The sequence below is a fragment of the Ambystoma mexicanum genome, chromosome 11 (assembly GCF_040938575.1).
Source record: "Ambystoma mexicanum isolate Mex_15411 chromosome 11, UKY_AmexF1_1, whole genome shotgun sequence".
NCBI lineage: Eukaryota > Metazoa > Chordata > Amphibia > Caudata > Ambystomatidae > Ambystoma > Ambystoma mexicanum.
In genome coordinates, this window is record NC_090934.1 from 603,960,115 (window position 1) to 603,981,570 (window position 21,456).

General features: G+C 48.0%; 1 protein-coding gene across 2 annotated transcripts in view; it reads left to right on the forward strand.

The window, feature by feature from the left end:
- The window catches only part of PRMT3 (protein arginine methyltransferase 3), a 2,239,468-nt gene that overhangs the window by 20,615 nt on the left and 2,197,397 nt on the right, over window positions 1-21,456 (forward strand). The window contains exon 1 of one of the 2 annotated variants that reach the window (XM_069623481.1): window positions 9,495-9,643. The exons of the other annotated variant lie outside the window; for it this stretch is intronic. Within the exon in view, the coding sequence (XP_069479582.1) occupies window positions 9,619-9,643 (25 nt within the window). The 5' untranslated portion in view covers window positions 9,495-9,618. Of the gene's footprint in view, window positions 1-9,494; window positions 9,644-21,456 lie in introns of those variants that run through there. 2 annotated transcript variants of the gene reach the window in all.

The following is a 21,456-nucleotide window of genomic DNA, read 5'->3' on the forward strand; positions in this document are numbered from 1 at the left end:
GATTTTTCTACATGTTTTGGGACCATGGACCCTGGATCTTTGTAAATATTTGGATTTTAATTTGAACAGTTTTTTTAACCATGAAGGAATGGTTTTCACATGATATGTGATTTCATTTGCACATACGTTAATGGACAAGGACCACATTTTTGACTCTTTCATTTTTTACATCACATTGATTTTGGTTTTCACTTTCTTTTGGTTTTTGATTTTGTTCATGCATGTCTAATTTGTTGTTTTTACTGGGTGTGACTTAGATACATGTTTTTTTATATAATTTTTTGACACTGAAATCGAAGTGGTATCTGGTCTCAACGGTTTAGTGCATGTTTCACTCCTCCATGACTCATTTGTGTGTCTCTGCTGTTCACCAATGTTGTTCATGTGTGTGCCCATGCATGCATGTGTGATGTTAGGATTCACATAACATAGGGAGCATGACCAATGGATGGGTGTTGAGGTGCACCAGGGGGATGCAGCGTGTGGTGGCATTTTACTTGGCATGTGCTGCGTGATTGTATGTTGGTCCAATGTGTTTTGGAGTGGGGGCTGGGGACATGTGGCGGGGCCTGCCTGCTGGTTGCCGTCACTGATGGGGGGTGGGGACATGAGGCGGGGCCTGCCTGCAGGTTGCCGTCACAGGTGGGGATATGTGGCGGGCTTGCCTGCAGGTTGCTGTCTCTGGTGGGGTGTGAGAACATGAGGCAGGGCCTGCCTGAGGTTGCTGTCACTGGTGGGGGTGGGGACATGAGGCGGGTCCTGCCTGCAGGTTGCCGTCACAGGTGGGGACACGTGGTGGGGCCTGCCTGCAGGTTGCCGTCTCTGGTGGGGGGTGGGGACATGAGGCGGGGTCTGCCTGCGGGGTATGGTCACGGGTGATGGGGTGGTCATGTGGTGAGGGCTGCCTGCGGGGTATGTTCACAGGTGATGGTGGGGGTCCCATGTGGTGTGGGCTGCCTGTGGGGTATGTTCACAGGTGATGGTGGGGGCCCCATGTGGTGTGGGCTGCCTGCGGGGTATGTTCACAGGTGATGGTGGGAGCCCCATGTGGTGCTGGCTGCCTGCGGGGTATGTTCACAGGTGATGGTGGGGGCCCATGTGATGTGGGCTGCCTGCGGGGTATGTTCACAGGTGATGGTGGGGGTCCCATGTGGTGTGGGCTGCCTGCAGGGTATGTTCAAAGGTGATGGTGGGGGTCCCATGTGGTGTGGGCTGCCTGCAGGGCATGGTCACGGGTGATGGTGGGGTCCCATATGGTGTGGGCTGCCTGCGGGGTGTGGTCACGGGTGATGGGGTGGCCATGTGGTGTGGGCTGCCTGCAGGGCATGTTCACGGGTGATGGTGGAGATCCCATGTGGTGTGGGCTGCCTGCGGGGGTGTGGTCACGGGTGATGGGGGGGCCATGTGGTGTGGGCTGCCTGCGGGTTATGGTCCACTGTTGGGGCCTGGCTGTCCCGTGAGGAGGCGTCTGCTTCCAGGGGAGTCGTGCGTGTATCACAGGGTGTACGCGGGCCTTCCCACGTGATTTGGCTGGTGCGAGCGGGGTACACGATTTCGCTGGGGCGCGGACGGGGTAGGCGCAGGCCTTCCCATGTGATTTTGCTAATGCGAATGAGGTACATGATTTTGCTGGGGTGCGGACGGGGTACGCACGACCCTTCCCATGCGATTTGGCTGGTGCAAGCGGGGTATGTGAGTTCAATGGGGTGCGGATGGGGTACTCGCGGGCCTTCCAACGCGATTTGGCTGGTGCAAGCGGGGTACGCGATTTGGCTGGGGCGCGGACGGGTTACGCACAGGCCTTTTCACGCGCTGTGGCTGGTGCGAGCGGGTTACGTTCTGATTTTTCACACGATCACGATTGGGGGGGCTGTGTGCTGGGTCACGGATGGCACGGGCCTTGTGCTGTATTGGGCATTTCACTGGCTTTTGCCTGCGCAAGGGGGTGTGTTGGGGGCGGTACTGGCGCTGCTTGGTGTTCATTGCGCCACGACTACTGATGCCTCGGAAAATCCATGAATACGCGTGCCGCGCAACTGCTGGTTTGCGCCACAGCTGGTGCACGCGTGGCACACGCTCCTTCTCGGCGCGTGGTACTTGCTTTGCTTCTGCGCTGGATTCTATGAATTGGGCCCTAAATCGGAAGATTTAGCAACATTTGTAAATTATGTTTTCATGATCGTGCATATACTCTGATATATAAGTTATAAATATTATCAGTAGGATATGGTTGTACTGTATTTATCACAGTTCGTACAGTCAAGTGTGAAACGCATGAATTCATGTACAAACACACACACTTTAATATTGCGTCCATACTGTTTTGGAAAACATGTACACAATACATGTTTGACATTTTAAGCATTACACAGTAATAGGTTTTGGATTTAACTGTTTTTTAAATTTAGTATTATGCAAGAAAAGCACAAGATGCAAATACTTTCAGTAAATTGTTTCTATCCTACAAACTTTCAGAATCGCACATGCAGTTTATTTTAAGATGTAACTTAAAATAAAAAAGGGAGCATCATTGACCCATGCGACAGTTCACATTAGAGATAGAATTTGACCGCTACATGGCGTGAGAAGTAGTGGCGTAGTGCTTAATGGAGCTGGGCCCGAAAGAATGAGGTCTTGAGTTCGGAGCCTCTCAATTTTATTTTTAAAGAAGGATTATAATTGGCGCTTCATATTTTTATTTTTAAAAAGGAGGATTATAATTTGAAAAATGAAGAGACAGACTTACCCTGACACGTGAAACCTTTTTTGGGGCATGGCATGTGACACCTGCCAGTGGCACGTGTCACTTGTAGTGGTGACATGCAGTGGTACGTGTCACTGGCATATGACACACATCAGGCCGCTTTTATTTATCGTATTTATTCTTCTATCCCATGCACTTTCCCCTTTCCCTTCCCCCTGGCACTCTTCCCTTTCTCCCTACCCTCGCACTTGCGCGATCTGAATGCCACCTGGCCTAGTAGGATCATTGTCTGTCTTCCACTGTTTTCCCCTCCCTTGCCTCGTCGCGCTTTGAAACCCTTGTGTATAGGCACGTTATAAATGCCATATCATATCATATCATATCATATTTTTCACAGTGTCACTAGTTTATAATTCTATGTCAAGACGGAGGCGAACATTAAGCTTCATCCTCTCTTTAATCTACTCTCCAGCAGTTTCAACAAAATAAATAACATTGTTTTATAATAACATTTCTTTAATTTTTTTTTTAAACTTCAAGTCCCATCATTCCTTGTAGTCTCAGCTCTGTCCCTGTGACCTAGTCCTTCCTGTTCCCATGATCCTCCTCTTCTTTTCCTGCTCTCCAGAGATAAGTGCATTTTGTTATGAGCTCCGTAATATTGTGTGTATTGAACAATTAATAGCATGATTGACTGATTTTAGGGGACAGTGGATGGGCCCCAGAAGAGCGCAGCGTAGATTTTCAAACTATTTTAGTGTGTGGAGTCGGCGGCCCGTGTCGCACTACTCGGCACAGCAGGGGCTCGCCGATCTCCTCATAACGTTCACTGTTCCCGCGGCGCTTCATTCACGCCCGTGAGCAGTTAAGACCCTACCCTCGTAGAGGCAGAGTCACACGTGAGCAGGAAATCCATTTCCCGATCACGTAGTTCGAGAGGAAGCAGCCCCCACCTTTGGGGAGGAGGAGCGCGACGCGAGCTTCTCGTCCCAGCCGCGTACGCAGCAAGTCAGAAGCTCCCACCTTTGTGGGGGAGGAGGAGAGCAAGCAGTGCAGCTCGCGTCAGAGGGCAGCCCCTCCCTGGAGAGGGAATACTTAACGAATGACAGAGGCTATAAGAGCGAAGAGCTCGCCTATAGGAGCCCCTACCCTTGGGGGACGGAGCCAATTAGGAAAGCTCTGTAAAGAAGCTTCAAATAAAGAGTGTATTATACATGAGGGATAAAAGAAGAGTCCCTAGAAAAACACTGCACAACTTAATATTCAGTGCAGACAAGGTGCAGCCTCACAAGAGTGGATCAGTGGGCGTGCCACTACACCTGCAAAGGTATTATCAAGGCACCTAACATGTCTTATTTTGAGTGGAGTGAGGAAGAACAGGAGGCAGTCTATCAAGAAGACTTAGCCTATAGCTTTAAAGAAGTGCTGGGGGATTCACTCACAGAGGCAGTGGCTCAGGGAGTCAGACCCCTACAGACTCCATACTATAGAACTATATTTGAGCCAGAAAGAAAAGAGCACCGAAGAAAGCACATCCACTAGGGTCGCAACAAAGGACCTCAAGGGCTGTAACAAGGCCCAGAAGAGCAAAGACTCTTCTGACCCCCCGGGCCAAATTGAAGGGGCAGGTTCAATGGCCCCGGAGACTTCAGACGCTTTCAGTAAACTAAGAGAAGCGTTCATGAAAAAATCACAGGTGCCGAGCCTCGAGACCCCCTACCCAGGGGACGATAATATGGGCAATATAGAAGAAGGTTTCCCAGAAGAGGAACCACCAGAATCCCCAACCTCCTCATAAGAGGAGGCAGATAACGAAGGGGACGATGGAAGCCAACCTCCGCCGAAGAAAAGGCTGAGAAAGCTTAACAACCTAGAAGAGGAAGAAACAGCTGACATGTTCAATCCGGAAGACATCAGAAATCCTAGATCGTCCGAATTGGTGCCCTCACCAAGAGTAGCGAAATACATGACGCAAAGATTGCGAAAAGCGCTAGAGAAAGAAGTCAGACAGAGGATGAGAGCAGAATGTCTGAGATCGGAATTACCAGGCAAAGTTGCAGAAGCCCCAGAACTTGACCCTAAAATGCTATCTTTCTTCTCAAAATCTAACAGAGATCCAAGGAAAGGTATAGACCGCTCTTGGAAAAGCTGTCAGGAGAAAGTTCTCGACATCGCCGGACCATTAGCAAAGATTATGGACCTAGCCGAACGAGCAAAGGACACTGGAAAAGAAGTGGACCCAGGAGTTCTAGCAAACTGGGCACAAAGGGCCGTATGCCTTTTGGGCAATGCTAATTGTGCAATTTCGTCTGAACGTAGGAGAGGGCTCCTGCTCAAGATCGACCATAAATTGGGAGATTTATCGTCATATGAGCAGGCGAGGCGGCGCAAGGACTCCTGTTAGGAGAAACTTTTGGCAGAGAAATGGGGAGATTTGTGGGAACTTATACCTCCCTAGAGAAGGCCCAAGCGTCCATGAAGAAAATCTTCCCCGGGAGAGTTTTTGGCGGGGACCGGTCCGTCCAGAGGCCGAGCGACCGGTCGCTATCAAGCGTTCAGAAGGCCTCAAGGAAATAGAAATACCTACTGGGAGAACAGACAACCAGACTCATTCTTCCCACCAAGAGGTCGTTTCCCTAGAGGAAGGCGAGGTAGAGGACAGGGGAGAGGACACAGCTTCCCCACAGGTGAGAGTTTTTACGTACCCACCAGTTGGGGGGAGGACAGCAGTATTCTGGGAGAATTGGTGCTCGCTTTCAAGTGACGCCTGGGTTCTGTAGACAGCGAAAGGCATGCGCATAGAGTTTATAGAGACTCCCGCTCAATGTCAAACAACCCGTCCTCTAGCCGCGACACAAGTAGAGAAAGATCTATTACACGCAGAACTACAGAGTCTAGCAGAGAAGCAGACGTTCGAGCCATGCGTGACACACCCAAAATTTGTGAGCAACATGTTTTTAGTCCACCGAAAGGACAGAGTAAGGCCAGTAATAAACATAAAAAATATGAACAGATGGGTAGTCTACAACCATTTCAAGATGGAAGCGACCCATCAACTCAGGGACACACCCATGCAAGATGACTGGCTAGTGAGCATAGATCTCAAAGATGCCTACCTGACGATACCAGTACAAAGAGATTTTCGCCCCTTCCTAGAGTTCGAATTGGGACGGGCAATTATGGCAATTTGCCACAATGCCGTTTGGTCTAGCATCAGCGCCATGGGCATTCACGAAGATCATGAAACCAGTAGCAGCAGCGATCAGGGAGAAAGGGATTTGTATGATTATATATCTAGACGACATCCTACTGGTGGCCAGCTGCAGAGAGACACTTCTCTACCAGACCGACTGGGTAGTGAAGCTCCTGACATCCCTGGGATTCCTAGTGAATCAGGATAAGTCAGAGATGAAACCAACCAGGAGGTTAGAATTCCTAGGGTTTATAATAGATACCAGGACAGCAACCCTAGAACTCCCAAACAGAAAGATAAGAGACATAAAAAGAGAGATAAGAACATGTCTCAGCAAAACAGTCATATCACTCAGCACAATAGCATGAGTAGTAGGCTTATTAGCAGCTTCGATACAAGCAATATTTCCAGGGCCGCTACACTATCGAGCTCTGCAAAGGCTAAACATAAGATACCTACAACAGGGTCTTCAGTATCATCAGCTAGTGCACATCGACCAAGAATCCAGAACAGAACTGGAGTGGTGGCTGGCAAACATGGAAGCATGGAACGGGAGAGCCATTTTCGGCGACCGTCCAGACCTGATAATAGAATCGGACGCCAGCAGAGCAGGCTGGGGAGCCCGATGCGGAGATCTCCAGGCAGGAGGGAGGTGGAGCTCGGAAGAACTCCAACTACACATCAACTGTGTGGAATTGTTAGCCGGATCCTTTGCGATCAAAGCTTTTACGAAAGGAAAAGTGAATTCTTGTATTCTGTTGAAAATGGACAACATTTCGGCAGTCAAGTACATCAATCACTTAGGAGGGACGAGATCCAAGTTATTGGCGGAGATAGCCAAGGATTTTTGGCACTCCTGCCTGGAATCAGGGATCTCTATGGTAGCCGAATTACCTACCAGGGTTGCTCAATGTAATAGCGGACTGGAACTCCAGGTACCTCTCAGACTCCAGCAATTGGATGCTGGATCGGGAGATATTCCGGCAGCTGGAAGAATGTTGGGGACCGATTCACACAGATCTATTTGCATCCAGACTGAACGCACAGAAAGAAAGGTTCTTCAGCTGGAGATTGGACAAAGCAGCAGCCGGAGTGGATGCTTTCCTGAAAGACTGGAGAGAGCAAACACGCTACGCTTTCCTGCCATTCATAATGTTGAGCAGGGTACTGACGAAAGTGCGCAGAGAAGCAGCGTGCCTGATGGTAGTAGTTCTGATATGGAAATCACAAGTATGGTTTCCAGCGCTCGTGGAACTGATGACAGACTACCCGAGACTGCTACCCCAAGGAGTGAGCCTGCTCATGGACCCAGTTGGGTCATATCACCCTCTGAGAGTTAAGGGGATGCTGCCACTGATGGCGTGCAAGATAGCAGGAGACGCTGGAATCTCCCAAGAATTTCGGCGCAAGCTGCAAGCCTCATCGCCGAATCATGGGCACCTTCAACTAGAAGGAGCTACGACGCTGCTTGGAATAAGTGGTCAACATGGTGCAGAAGGAGAAGTATTCATCCTGTTTCTGCCCCTCTAGTCGACATACTGAATTTCCTAGTGGAACTTCTACAAGATGGCAAAGCATATAGAACAATAGGAGTTTATAGGACCACAATTTCAGCAGGACACCTGCCTTTAGAAGGAATGCCGGTAGGAGAGAACGTAGCTGTGATAAAACTCCTAAAAGGAATAAGATTCAGGAAGCCGAAGTACGAAGTGCTATGGGACGTATCTGTAGTATTGAAGCTACTAGCAGATTGGCCCAGTAACAGATACCTGTCACTAGGACAGTTGTCGGGAACACTAGCTATGTTACTGTGCATGGTATTATGCAGGAGAGTGGCAGACGTCAAGGCACTGGAAGTGAATAGAAAGACATATGGGCCAGAAGGAGTAACATTTAACCTGGCCAGAAGAACGAAAACAGATTCTTCTACAATCACATACCCATACATGCAAGACCACCCTAACTGGTGCGTAGCCACATGCATAAAGGAGTACGAGTGTAGAACAGCAGAACTGAGGCCAGTAGGGACAACCCAATTGCTAATAGCGCGCAGGAAACCGCACAAAGGAGTGGCAACAGCCACTGTAGCACGATGGGTCAGAGACATCATGAGTCTAGCGGGCATTGACATGGCTAAATTTGGAGGGCATTCAGTCAGAGGTGCGATGGCCTCAAAAGCGTTAGGGCAAGGCGCAGCTTTGCAGGATATCATGAAAGCAGCAGATTGGGCTAGTGATACAACGTTTAGGACGTTTTATTTTAGACCAATCAACACGATAGCGGAAGCAGTAGTAAGAAGCTTTGAACAAGCTTACTGCTCGCCTCTGTCTTGACAGAGAATGAAGATTCCCCCTGCTAATAGCGCAGGGAGCTCTTGATTCTATTAAAGACAAGGAGGCGAGCATTAAATTCCTGACCCAGATACACAGGAAATGAAAATAGATAATGAAGTCAAAAATGTAATGTATTGCAAGTAATCATGATGATCATTTCCTCCCAGAATAGGGTGTGTATTCCCCGCCCTAACATATGTCTATTATTATTTCTGACATTAGATGAGCAAAAGAACAGCTAAAAACATCCGAGAAAGAAGGAGCAGATCGGAACGAGTTTGCAAGTTCCGAAGCGAGGGATCGATTCTGCTTAAAGCAGGAAGTTGCAAAGTTTAGTTGGCCCATTGGCAATGGAAGTTACAGAAGATTGCAGTTCGAAGCAGTCAAAGAAGAGGATTATCATGGGAACAGGAAGGACTAGGTCACAGGGACAGAGCTGAGACTACAAGGAATGATGGGACTTGAAGTTTTTTGGAGAAAAAAAAGAAATGTTATTTTTAAAAAAATGTTATTTATTTTGTTGAAACTGTAGATTAAAGAGAAGATGAACCTTAATGCTCGCCTCCTTGTGTTTAATACAATCAAGAGCTCCCTGTGCTATTAGCAGGGGGAATCTTCATTGTTCTCAGAGGCGAACAGTGATAGTGGTGTGTTGCAGCTTGGTACATTAGAAATTACAGACACAATAAACAGGGTTCATCGAGCAAAGGACTTTTCATTGATGCCTAAGGGCTGTTTGTGCGCTATACATACATTGATACACGACCCGTCTGGTGCCGCAGTGTGTGAATACACACCACTCGGCTAGCCTTATCTTCATCCAGATCCCGTTTGCTATAAAGCTGTTAGTAACTGTCATAGCCCCTCCGAACCCTTGCCCTCTTAAACTCCTTAGTTTCCCCTCCTTAGTAGCCTTTGCCAAACACATGTTCTCAAACTGCACCCTTGCACTTGCATGTATTCCCGCTTGTTATTTCAAGACTCCTCGAATGATAACCCTCCTATTTTCTGCAAACTAGTACGCTGTTAGGGAGGCGTGCCTTGACGCCCCACTAGTCACGTGATGTTCTAGTGGTGATGCTAATGTTTGTGCGTCGCCTGGATTTTGCGGGACAACATTGGTTTGACGTATTTCAAGGTCTCCCGCACTCTCGCGCCTTCAAACACTTGTGTATAGGCGCGTTATAAATACCATATTATATCATATCTCTATAACCATTTGGAAAAATATTGGAATTGCCAGATTAACTCTTGTGTAACCAGCGACTATCATTGTATGGGTTAGGTTTGCTTCGAGGTTTTTTCTGTTGGCGGTTGTGCTTGTTCTGCGAGCAGAGCTCGCCGCTTCCAGTACTACTTTCTAGCTTGCACGGTAGCAAGGGAACACGATGTCTCGAGTGGAGCAGTGCACAGGTTAGTGCAGTCATGTTTCAGGTTATATGAGAAAGTGACGCACAGCACGAGTCGAACTTCCCCACAAAGTGTCCCTGAAAGCCGACATGTCCTTAATAGACTCCCTTTTCAGATAGGCTGCTCACGTGTTCCCGATTGCTCGTCTAAGTGGTTTTCTGCAGCACCTGAAAGCCACACCCGTCGCGATCAGGGTTCACTCACCTCTTTTGAGGGATACAGTGTGGCAAGTTGTCTATTTTAAATAAGCGTTGCTGTCTTTATTAGTACCTGGTGTCATCACCTTTATTGTATCATTGGTTACCCTCATCTGTTACTAGCCCATCCCTGGATTATGAAATCCGTAGTCCAAATCAACTCTTAATTTCTTTGCCAATATTAATTTGTGTTCCGCACTAGTACAAACTAGCAGGGTTTTTGCACTGAACATGGAGAATGTCCCAGAGCCAACCATGAGCATGTTTTATATAGGATGTGTGTTTACCTGCCTGTAGCTGCTTGCAAGGGGACCTGAAACACTCGAGTTGAAAAGTTATACATTTGGTAATTAAGGGTGAAGTGGCATCCCCAAGAGGTACTGCCTCTGTGTGCATGTACATTTTTATATACATAAATGGCTGCTGCTAGCGACCCTGCAGTTGGGTTCATTGGATCCCACGTAGGAAGAATACTTTTTGAAAGGTTTTTAACTTTGGCGTTGTTTTCTTCTGCAGTACTGTGGGTCGGTTTCAAGACCCTCGTTGTGGGGACATCACGTGATCGCGGGAGCGTGTTCTCGCGAGATCTCGCGAGACGGGATCTCGCGAGCCCACGCTCCGCGGGAAAACGTTCCCGCTTCAGTGTTGGCGCCAGCTGGCCAGCAGAAGCGGTCAGAGAGGAGCGCTGCTCCTGACTACAGGATATGAAGAAGTGAGTTAGAGAACTCACACCACGGCTCCTAGGGCGTAACACCACAGCCACTGGAGGCTTCATGGGGGCCCTAGGAGACTACAGCGTGCCACCGGTGTGCACAACCCTTCCACAGTGAAGCAACTGGGGAAGCACAGGACTTGGTCGCAGTGAACAGTGAGTAAGCGCCCCGCGCCACCAGGCCACGCATAGCCTCCTCACTTGCTGTTAGTCAATAAAGACCGTTAGAGATACTACAGCGTCCTGTCATCTGTTTAGGCCACAACCTAACTGGCGACGAGGATACCAGAAGTCCCACGGACCCACCATGCAAGGCGCCACACCACCCCCTGCGTTCCTCCCCTTGCCAGGGACACCGGCGATTCCGTGGATGCAATGGGAACCCCTCTTTTCCACCTACTTAGAAGCGGTGGGCGGCACGCGATACACCCCCATCAGGAAGAGGGCGATGCTGTTGAATGCGCTGGGGGTTGAAGGTCAGCGCATCTTTGCCGGCCTTAAAGAAATACCTGCGGCAGACGATGACGTCGAAGACGACGACGTTTACAAAGAAGCGACTCGTCGCATCATGAAGAGGTTCACCAATAAGGAGAACATTGTACTGCACAGGTTGAGATTCTACACTCGCAAACAGGAAGGGAGCGAGCCCGTGGATGACTACATCACCAGGATGAGGGAACTCGCTTCTCTTTGCGCCTTTGGAGAAAATGCAGAACAGGTCATCTGCGACATGCTCGTTGTCCACACCAACTCTAGGAAAGTACAGGACAAACTCATCCAAGAAAAGGAGGTCACCCTCGATAAAGCCATCCAGATTGCCAGAGCGGAGGAAGAAACCTCCAGCAGACGCAAGGAGGCGGGAAGTCACCTGCCCGTGCCCGAAATGGCGGCGCTACAATGGAGAGGTCGCAGAGACAAGCAATCCCGCGACGGCCCCAAAGACAAAAGTCCCAGGAAGAAGGAGGCAGCGAAATGCTACAGATGCGCCAGCCTCAAGCACATGGCGAACGACTGCGACTGTCCCGCCAGGAACAAGGAGTGCTCCAAGTGCGGACGCATTGGCCACGTGGCTCCAGCATGCATGTGGCGGGAGAAAACTGTGTCCCGTGTTGACGGTGACTGCACCTCAACCGATGATGATGAACTGCAGGACAGACCCATGGTTGTCATGGTCAATGCCCCCCATGCCAGAAGAGAAAAACCACACTGCACCATTAAAGTGGACGGAATGGAGACGCGCGTCATGGCTGATTCAGGATCCGACCTCACCATTCTGCCCATCAACACGTACAAGGAGATGATGGGACAAGAAAAAGTGGAGATTAGATCAACCAGGCAAAAACCCACCGTGTTTGGAGGGGCAACGGTCGACCTGTTGGGCTACATCAAGGCCCGGATCGATTTCAAGGGGAGGTCTACCACCACCAAAGTGTATTTCTCACCCAAAGGTCCAGCCGTGTTGGGGTGGGATGACCAACACAAACTCAGCATGAAACTAGATCCCAGCACTCCGGAACAGGTGCTCATGATCTCGTCAGGAGCAGCGCAAAACTACAAGGAGATCTTTCCAAACCTGTTTTCTGAGAAACCCGGAAAAGTGAAAAACTTCATCCACAAAAATTCGGTTGAAACCCGACGCCACTCCAGTCAAGCACAAAGTAAGGGCAGTACCTGCCACCGCAAGACCAGCTTTGGACGCCCACCTGAGGAAGATGGTCGAAGAAGGAACCATTGAAACCGTGGAATCCTCAGAGTGGCTGAGTCCGGTAGTACTAGTGAAGAAAAAGTCCAGCAACGACCTCAGGATCTGTATCGACCTGAGAAGCCTGAACTTGGAGGTGATCACGGATAGCTTCCCACTCCCCAGCATCAATGAGATCGTCCTCATGATGAAAGAGGCAGCCATTTTCTCGAAGCTGGACATGCGTGATGCCTATCACCAAATTCCTCTACACAGGTCCTCACGCCCCCTGACGGCGTTCATCACTCCTTTTGGCACCTTCCAATACACCCGCATGCCTTTCGGGCTATCGTCCGCAGCATCCGCATTCCAGAGGATGATGAACTCCCTACTGAAAGGCCTCACCAATGTCTCATTCTTCCAAGACGACATTCTGGTATACGCCAAGGACAACGAGACCCATGACAAGGCGCTCAAGTCAGTCCTAAGCAGACTTCAGGAGGAAGGCATTCACCTACGCCACGAAAAGTGTGTCTTTGGGGTGAACAAAGTAGAATATCTTGGGTACTGCATCTCGAGTGAAGGGGTAAGCCCCAAGAAGAACCTCATGGAGGCCATTACAGAGGCACCGGCGCCGATGTCCAAAGAGGAACTACGCTCATTCTTAGGCCTAGCCGAGTACTATGCCAAATTCGTCCCTAGGTTCTCTGAGACCACATCTCCCATGAGAGAGCTTCTGAAGAAGGGGGCAGCGTACTCGTGGGGCCCAGAACAAGATGAGGCTTTCGGCGAAATCAAGAATAGGATTCTACACGCGCCGTGCCTTAAACCATACAACCCCGAATGGGACACCTACATCACCACTGACGCCAGCGCATACGGCCTAGGGGCCACCTTGACCCAGAAAAAGGGCGATACGGAGAACATTGTGGCGTTCGCATCCAAGGCATTATCCTCATCCGAGAAGAATTACTCTACGGTAGAGAAAGAGATGTTGGCATGCGCTTGGGCCGTCGACTATTTCAGATCATACGTATGGGGGACAAGATTCAAGTTGATCACCGATCATAAACCCCTAATTCACATGCTGAGCCCGGGCGGCACCAAGACGGCCACCCCCAGACTGGCCAGGATCGCCGCAAAGCTCCAAGAGTACACCTATGAGATACAACACATTGCGGGCTGGAAAAACGCACAAGCGGACTGCATGTCCAGGCTCCTCAACCAAAGCGCCCCCGGCACCACATTCCTGGAAGACGAATGTGTCGTTGCGTCCATTGGCGACCTGAGGAACGTCGAATACATGGAAATGAGCGAGCGCCACTGGCAGGAAGAGTTCGAGCAGGACTACGCCCTAAGGCACGTAAGCACCTGGGTTCGAAATGGATGGCCCAACGAGAGAGCGATCCCCGAAGGCCTTCGTCCCTACTGGAAGGTGAACGAGGAAATCACCGCCATGAACGGTCTCATTCTCAGAGGTGATCAAATCATCCCACCCAGCGAAATCCGCAAAGTCATACTGTGCAGAGCACACTCGGGCCATTTAGGGTGCAACATGACCAGACGAAGGATACGCGACGCCTACTGGTGGCCAGGTATCGACCAGGACGTTCGGCAGATGGTCGATAGGTGCCACAAATGCTCCAACAGCGACAAGCGCCTTGCCGTGAGACAAGCCCCCATGCTGCCCACCGAAGTCCCCAAAGGGGTGTGGCGAAAACTGGGGCTGGATTTCATAGGGCCGCTGGACAACATGCCCCCAGAGCACAGATACGGGATAGTCTTGGTCGACTATTTTTCCAAATGGGTGGAAGCTGACTTCACCCCGGACATCACCACAGGAACAGTCATTGAAACACTCACCGCCATATTCCAGCGAGAGGGCCTGCCCGAAGAACTCGTCACGGACAACGGAGTCCAGCTAGTCTCCAGAGAAATGGAAAAATTTCTCAAGCTCAACAACATCAATCAGCGAAAAGCAAGTCTGTATCACCCACAGGCAAATGGCCTAGTTGAGCGGGCCAACCGCTTCATCAAAGGGGCGTTACAACTGGCTCACGCCTCGGGCCTAGACCCATACAAGACGGTCAAAGAAGCCGTAGCGGCCCGCCGTCACAGGTGTTTCACCGTTCCATCTGCTGAGGGGGAGAAGGGCAGCATCCTCACTGGTACCACCATGGCTCCAACAAGTAAGGGCCGACGAAGAAGTTGACATGGCTGACATAACATGTCGCATGCAGCGCAACAAAGAAGCAATGAAAGCACAGGGGGATTTGCGCCGAGCCGCTCGACACACACAAGTCAACAAAGGGGATCTGGTGAAGATACGACTTCCCCACAAGGACACCTCCACTGGTTCCAGATACAGCAGCCCCATAGAAGTCTTGGAGAGAGGGACAAACCACATCTGCACCAGCGATGGCAGGAGATGGAACCTAGAGAGGGTAGCCATGTACCGCAGGAAAGAAGACACTGTACACTCGCCAAGAGACACTGGAGGAGATCAAGTCTGCCAAGAGCCATACGAGAACCATCACCTCCCAAGTGGAGACACCATAGAGCCGCACCATCACAACGACTTCGCAAGCTCCCTTCCCCCAACTACACCCAGGGGATCACAGCAAGGAGCTGGACAAAGAGAACCCGAATCACCAGCACCCTCACAAGGACACTTCATCGATCCCGCTCCATACCCTGATCCTGGCAGGCCCCAGAGAGAGAGGAAGAAACCCAGGAAATATGCGGACTTCATCATGGAGTGATCACCCATTCCTTTTTCCCAGCAAAGGAGGTGTGTGGGGACATCACGTGATCGCGGGAGCGTGTTCTCGCGGGATCTCGCGAGCCCACGCTCCGCGGGAAAACGTTCCCGCTTCAGTGTTGGCGCCAGCTGGCCAGCAGAAGCGGTCAGAGAGGAGCGCTGCTCCTGACTACAGGATATGAAGAAGTGAGTTAGAGAACTCACACCACGGCTCCTAGGGCGTAACACCACAGCCACTGGAGGCTTCATGGGGCCCTAGGAGACTACAGCGTGCCACCGGTGTGCACAACCCTTCCACAGTGAAGCAACTGGGGAAGCACAGGACTTGGTCGCAGTGAACAGTGAGTAAGCGCCCCGCGCCACCAGGCCACGCATAGCCTCCTCACTTGCTGTTAGTCAATAAAGACCATTGGAGATACTACAGCGTTCTGTCATCTGTTTAGGCCACAACACTCGTTTTGGCTCTTCGGCCAAGGGGAGATCTGTAAACCGTGGACGCAGCTCACACGCGCAGACTTGGTACAGAGGATGGCAGTAGCACTTGGAGCCATCAGTGTCACTGAGGTGTTTCTCCAACTGTCATGAACGCATACCAAGCCTTTTTGGTAACTTTAAAGTGAGTGGGTAAATGGGCCTAGTGGAAGCCTGCAAATGCACCATGGCTACTAATGGCGTATGGGTGAAGGACATGGCTCAGTCAATGGGGCAATTAGGCCTCCCCACATGCCAGGCACAGTGGCCACTTCAGGTGACTTGGCGGGAGGGGGCATGGCTGAAGACCCTGCTCCAGGCACAGTAGTGAACCATTGACCTGCTATTGGAGAACAGTGGCCATTGGGCCTGGACCTAGGCCAGGTTGAGTGGCAACTTTGAGTGGCTTTGTGGGCCACAGGCATCGGCCATGCCATGGCACTTTACCTGGCCTTAGACTTGTGGACCCATAATGGGGACAAGTGGTCTCTAGACCTGGCCGCAAGCCATGCCCAGTGGCTACTTCCAGTGGCTTAGGGAGCCTGGCCAAAGGCATCTCCTGATCAGAGTTGTCACTTTCGATGGCATGGTGGGGCCTAAAAAGGCGAAGTATCAGTCCCAAGACCGGTAGTTGCATTTAAGCGCAGCAAAAACCTGAAAGAACAAGTCACAAGAAACGATGTTACATTAAAACCCTTGCAACCAAGGAGCCTGATTCAGCAATGGGGTCTTCCACAAATTGAAGGACATCACCCATGTGGTCATTGTGTGTACTGCAAATGTACATCCAAAAGCACAGAAGTAGAGATAGGATTGCACTGAAATGGAAACAAAGAATGCACACGAATTGTAACTCAGCTCTGGTAATTTATGCAGTTTGGTGCCCCTGCAACAAAGTGTATATTGGCAAGACAGACTGGAAAGTAAAACTTTGCATAGGAGAACACAAGAGTTGCCTAAAAAACCGGACAAGGAATGCACCAATGGTTGAACATTGGGTGGAACACCAACACTCGTCAGAAGACTTCAGGTGGACGATAATCTATAAATTAATACCATGTATGGATATCAACAAAGATAGAACTATTAGAACAACACCTTATTTTCCTTACAAAGAGCTCCATCACTGGCCTAAATAAAAAAATGGATTGGAACACATAAATATACAAGAAAGTGTTGAGCCTTAAACGATTAAGAAAGTGGAGCCAGAAGTATTAAGAATCTCTCACATTTAAGTACGCTGCCTGAATATGATCAAACAACTAATACTTGTAACTCTATGTAGGTTTTCTCACCGTGTTTGTGGGAAATGCCAGCACCATGCGTACCGTGCAGACCACAACAGACACAGCACCGGCATCAGAAAGGAAACACGCCCCTGGTACCCGTGTACCAATCACAGGGCTCGTATGACGCCGAGAGACGCATTCGGCAACGTACAAAATCATGTGACTCCTTCAATAGCTTGACAGAGGTACGGGAGCAGTGACGGAAGTAACAAGAAAACCGCGTAACTCCGGTAAGCAGACGAATCGGATACTTTTGCCGACGCCTTTAAAAGCTGGTTTCTGCCCTCGAAATGCCTCCGGGTTCTAACCGTTCTCTCTCGTTTTTTTAGAGATGACGGTATACTCCCATCGTCAGTGTGAGTAACAGAAGTATTAAATACAGACTTGCTTCCATTTGTCCTGCCTCAATGGACGCAATCTAGCCACGGTCAATGTACATGCATGGGCTCAAGGATACGCCTTAACGCAAGTAAGTCGGTCCCCATTATAGCTTTAACCATGAAAGGCCCGGGACACTATTCTAGTTGTGGGCTGTTTGTCAACCGTGGGTTCTCCCAATTAAATACATTTTCGCTCCTCTTCTTACTATCTCATTTGCACAGGTAATCGCTGGGCACTTTAATCCGAGTATCGGTTTAAGACTACCAGACACGTTAAGGGGCTATAAGTTCCGTCCTGTTAAAATCCGACGGCACATGACATGGTGCGGGACTGCGAGACCCCGAATGCAGTGGACCTACCATCCTTTTACATGCTTAATAAGTGGTAAGGCCTAACCGCAATTATGACCAAAAGTGCTTAAGTCACGATCGAATAGACACAGAGTAAACTTCCATCTGTTATCTCTCAAGCTTTATGTAGCTTGACCTTTGGCAGTCACTGGATGATTCACGATTAAGTGAAAGACACCTTATTAGGAGGGTTCCATCTAATTGAGGACTGCTGTGTAATACAAACAACCAAGGGATGCAAGGCCATTGAGACTAGAACGTGTACTTGCTCCCGGAAAAACCCACTTATAAAGAGGTGGTGAGTTGTATGCTTTACTTGTTATCGCTTAACCACTTGCACTTGAGAAACTCCTTCCTCTTTCCAACCTCTAGCCCGTATGTATTTGTGGTTTTTATTGTGCTTTCACTGATTATTCTTCCCTTGAGTGGATATTAATTTGAAACTGATGTTGAGTTCGTCCATGGACGAATATAGTAGTGTCCTCACTATTATGTGATTTGGCACTAGTTTACCGATCAGTATTAATCACTAGGTCTGAGTAACGATACTTTAATTCTACATGTAAATAATGAGTAATTGGGGTAACTACAATTCACACCCTAATCTGTTACCCTTTCCAGATACGGAGTTTCCTTGCTGTGGTGCACCAAACAGACTACGGATCATTCACAGCACCCTAGAATTTGGACTTCACACTTGTTTGAACTTTATAATATTGATGCATAGGAACACTGCCTTGCCTCAAAATGTTGTGTTGATTATTGTTAAATTTTGCATAACATCAGAGGAATTGTACTTCGATATAAAACTATCTTTGGTGTCAGTAGATTCAGTAGACGGCAGACTACCCCTGATGAATTTCTGTTTACATTGTTTTCACACACATAATCAGAAAGAAACATGTTGGGAATGTATGAGAGAATGAGTATGTTTGAATTGAAATTGGAATGAATGTGGTGTATGAATAAGTCTATTTTTGTGGTATTTGCACAACACTGCTGTAGAGAAATCCCACAAGTGGATTATTCTTGTTTCACACACAGCTATTTATTTCTTGGTGTTCACTCTGCTAGTTTACCCTAAAATCTTGACGGGTGCTATTCTATTGCACTTGCACTTTCTCCAGAGATTTGGTTGTCTCCTTTAAAATCTTCTTTTAAAAAAAATATTTGTTGACACACATTTTTAAGATTGTTGAATGAAAATTAATAAATGACATATTTTTTGTAAAATGGTTTGGAGCCTAATTTGTATAATTTGATTGGTGCTCTAGGCATCGGCGACTCTTTCTGGAAAGAGAACAGATAAGCCCCTTAGCGCTATTATGTTTGTTGTTCAAGGCTTCGCCTAAAACGTTTGAGGATGTGCTAGGATCAGGGCTAATAATCCTCTTACCTCTCTTACAGTGTTTTTAATGGTGGGGGCCTAGCCCTGATCCCACGCCTCTTACAGTGGCGAATGCCAGTGACTTTATCATGTGCTGCAGGATCCCCAGGGCAGAATTTCGACAAGGCGTGGCTGCAGGCCCTGCCCAGGAGGCTCGTTTGTGTCTCAGTAGTGCTTGGGGTAGGGCAGAATGGCATTCCCCGGGTAAAGTGGCAAATCCACCCATGCCCACTCAGACCATTGGGTGGCTTGGAGGTGCATGGAGCATAGCCAAAGCCTTCTCTCTGGTCAAAGTGGTCACTGGGTTTGGGGTGCAGGCTGTGCCAATCTGCTATCAAATGACTCCGCAATAAGTGGGTCAGGGGCCCTGCCCAGGGCAAAGTGATGCCATTATTCATGACCACATGCCATGTCCAGTGGAACTAATGACCTTGGAGTCTTTTTGATGGCGAAGCGATGCCGTTCTTCAAGTGTCCTTTGGGCATGACCAGAGGCCATGCACAGTAGGTAATCTAGGTATAACCTCGTACAATTAAAAAAATAAATAAAAATAAAAGTACTGAACTCCAGTGGAAAAAAAACGTTGTTTAAAGGGATATTATAGTTAAGTTTACCGTAAAACATTTATTTCAGCATTTCCTCTGTAACCTTTGATCTCGTCCATGAAAGTTTACTACATTTTGCATGAAGGGGATCTGGGCAAATCTTAACACTTGTGCCGAATGTGGTGAAGGCATACCATGAAATAAAAACTGTTCTGTGAAATGGACAGGATGATCATTTGCACCCAGCACGCATGGCGAAGCAAAGTGGAATGAAAAATATACCACAAAATGTACTAAAACCTCCACAGCCTTCAAACCACCCCCCCCCCCCATTCAGTCATGTGCAGTAGGTCCAGAGGGACAAAAATGAAATGTAAAAAATACCTCAAAATGATACATTTTCTAAAAATAAAAATCCATGAAACGTACTGGATGAGCGACTGGACCCAACATGCAGTAGGGCTGCCATACCTAAACGGAAGGCTCAGAAGGAAAAAATGAAATGAAGAATATACAGCGAAATGAGAAGTCTTCTGTGAAACAAACAAGATTACCTAACGTACATAAGAGCCGCACAATATGCTCCAGAGTTAAAAAAGGACAAATTGAAATGTCAAATATACACCAGCGAGATTACATCTATATCGCAAAATTCTCAAGAGGATTAGCTTCACCTAGCAAAAATCGTTTAACAAAACTCACATACAAAACTCCATTAACAAGCATAGACATTATTGTGAAAAACATTTTAACTGGCTAAGGGTATGATCTCTAAAAACATGAAATATATACATGTTTGGAATCCCAAAGTTAATGTTTAACTTATTAAACAATGAAAATAACATGAAATAAAACCAACAACAACAGTAAACATAACATAAACTCAGCATAGTTGGAAACGTAACTAACCCACACAAATGACAAGTACAAAAATGGCATCCGCACAAAGGTATACCTTTTACAATGCACACCAAAAAAATTCTTAGCAACCTTGCACATAGTCACACAAAATAATTAGCATTTAAGTAAAATAACCCCAACACATACACTTACTAAAGGCATTAACTTGCAACAACATATATACTTACCTCTTCATAGCACGGTCCACACCACACAATAACTAACATTAACATGCCAAGTACACATACAACATCAGTATACAAACTAAACCCAATATACTATTAACACACTGACACATTAGAAGCAATGGAAAAAAGAGGGTGAGCAATGTTATTTTTTTAGGTTTCTTTTAGTGGTAATGTTGGTTTTACTTTGTTCAGTGCTTTATTACGGTACACCTTAATTTTGGCATTCCCATGGTTTATAGATTTCACATTTCTGTATTTGGTAACTGTAACACTTAAAGTGTTTTTCCCAGCTGAGATATATTAGTTGAAGTATTTGAGACGAGTCGCACATGCTGCAGTGCCACCCAGTAGCCATCACTGTCAGCTCCCTTCCAGTTTAAAACCACGTATGCCATTCATTGTTGGCATGCAAATTAACCCAAGTGCAAACATTTTGCTCCAGAAACATTACTAAATTACTTTTTCTTAAAGGGCAGTGCTATTTTATACATAGCTTCTTCAAGCCAAGACAGACAGTTTGCAAGGCTGTAAACTGCATACCAGTTTCACACTTATGGCTCATCAGTGCAGTATAGTCTGACAACCTTGTGGTTGGAGCATTTGGACTTGGTTAGCAAACACCAGCAAAGTTTTGGTGGGGTTGAAATAAAAAGAAGTGGGCCGCACCAATTTCAAAGTTTGTTTTATTCACAACACCCATGTTTGTAAAGGGAGTTGTCCCATTGCATAGTTCTAAATTTTTCTGCAGCTGCAGGTAGGCATTGGAAAGAGGGAACACAGTAGGCATCAATGTCGTTTTTTTTTTATATATATATTCCATTCATGTACACTCTGTCCAAGTATAAAGTTGGACTCGTATGAAGTGCCAGATAGCACTCTTGTTCTGGTCCCGTCCTCGCTGTCTGTCCCCCACCCCTGTTTGAAATTGTTGATTATTTTTCCACTTGTAGGGAA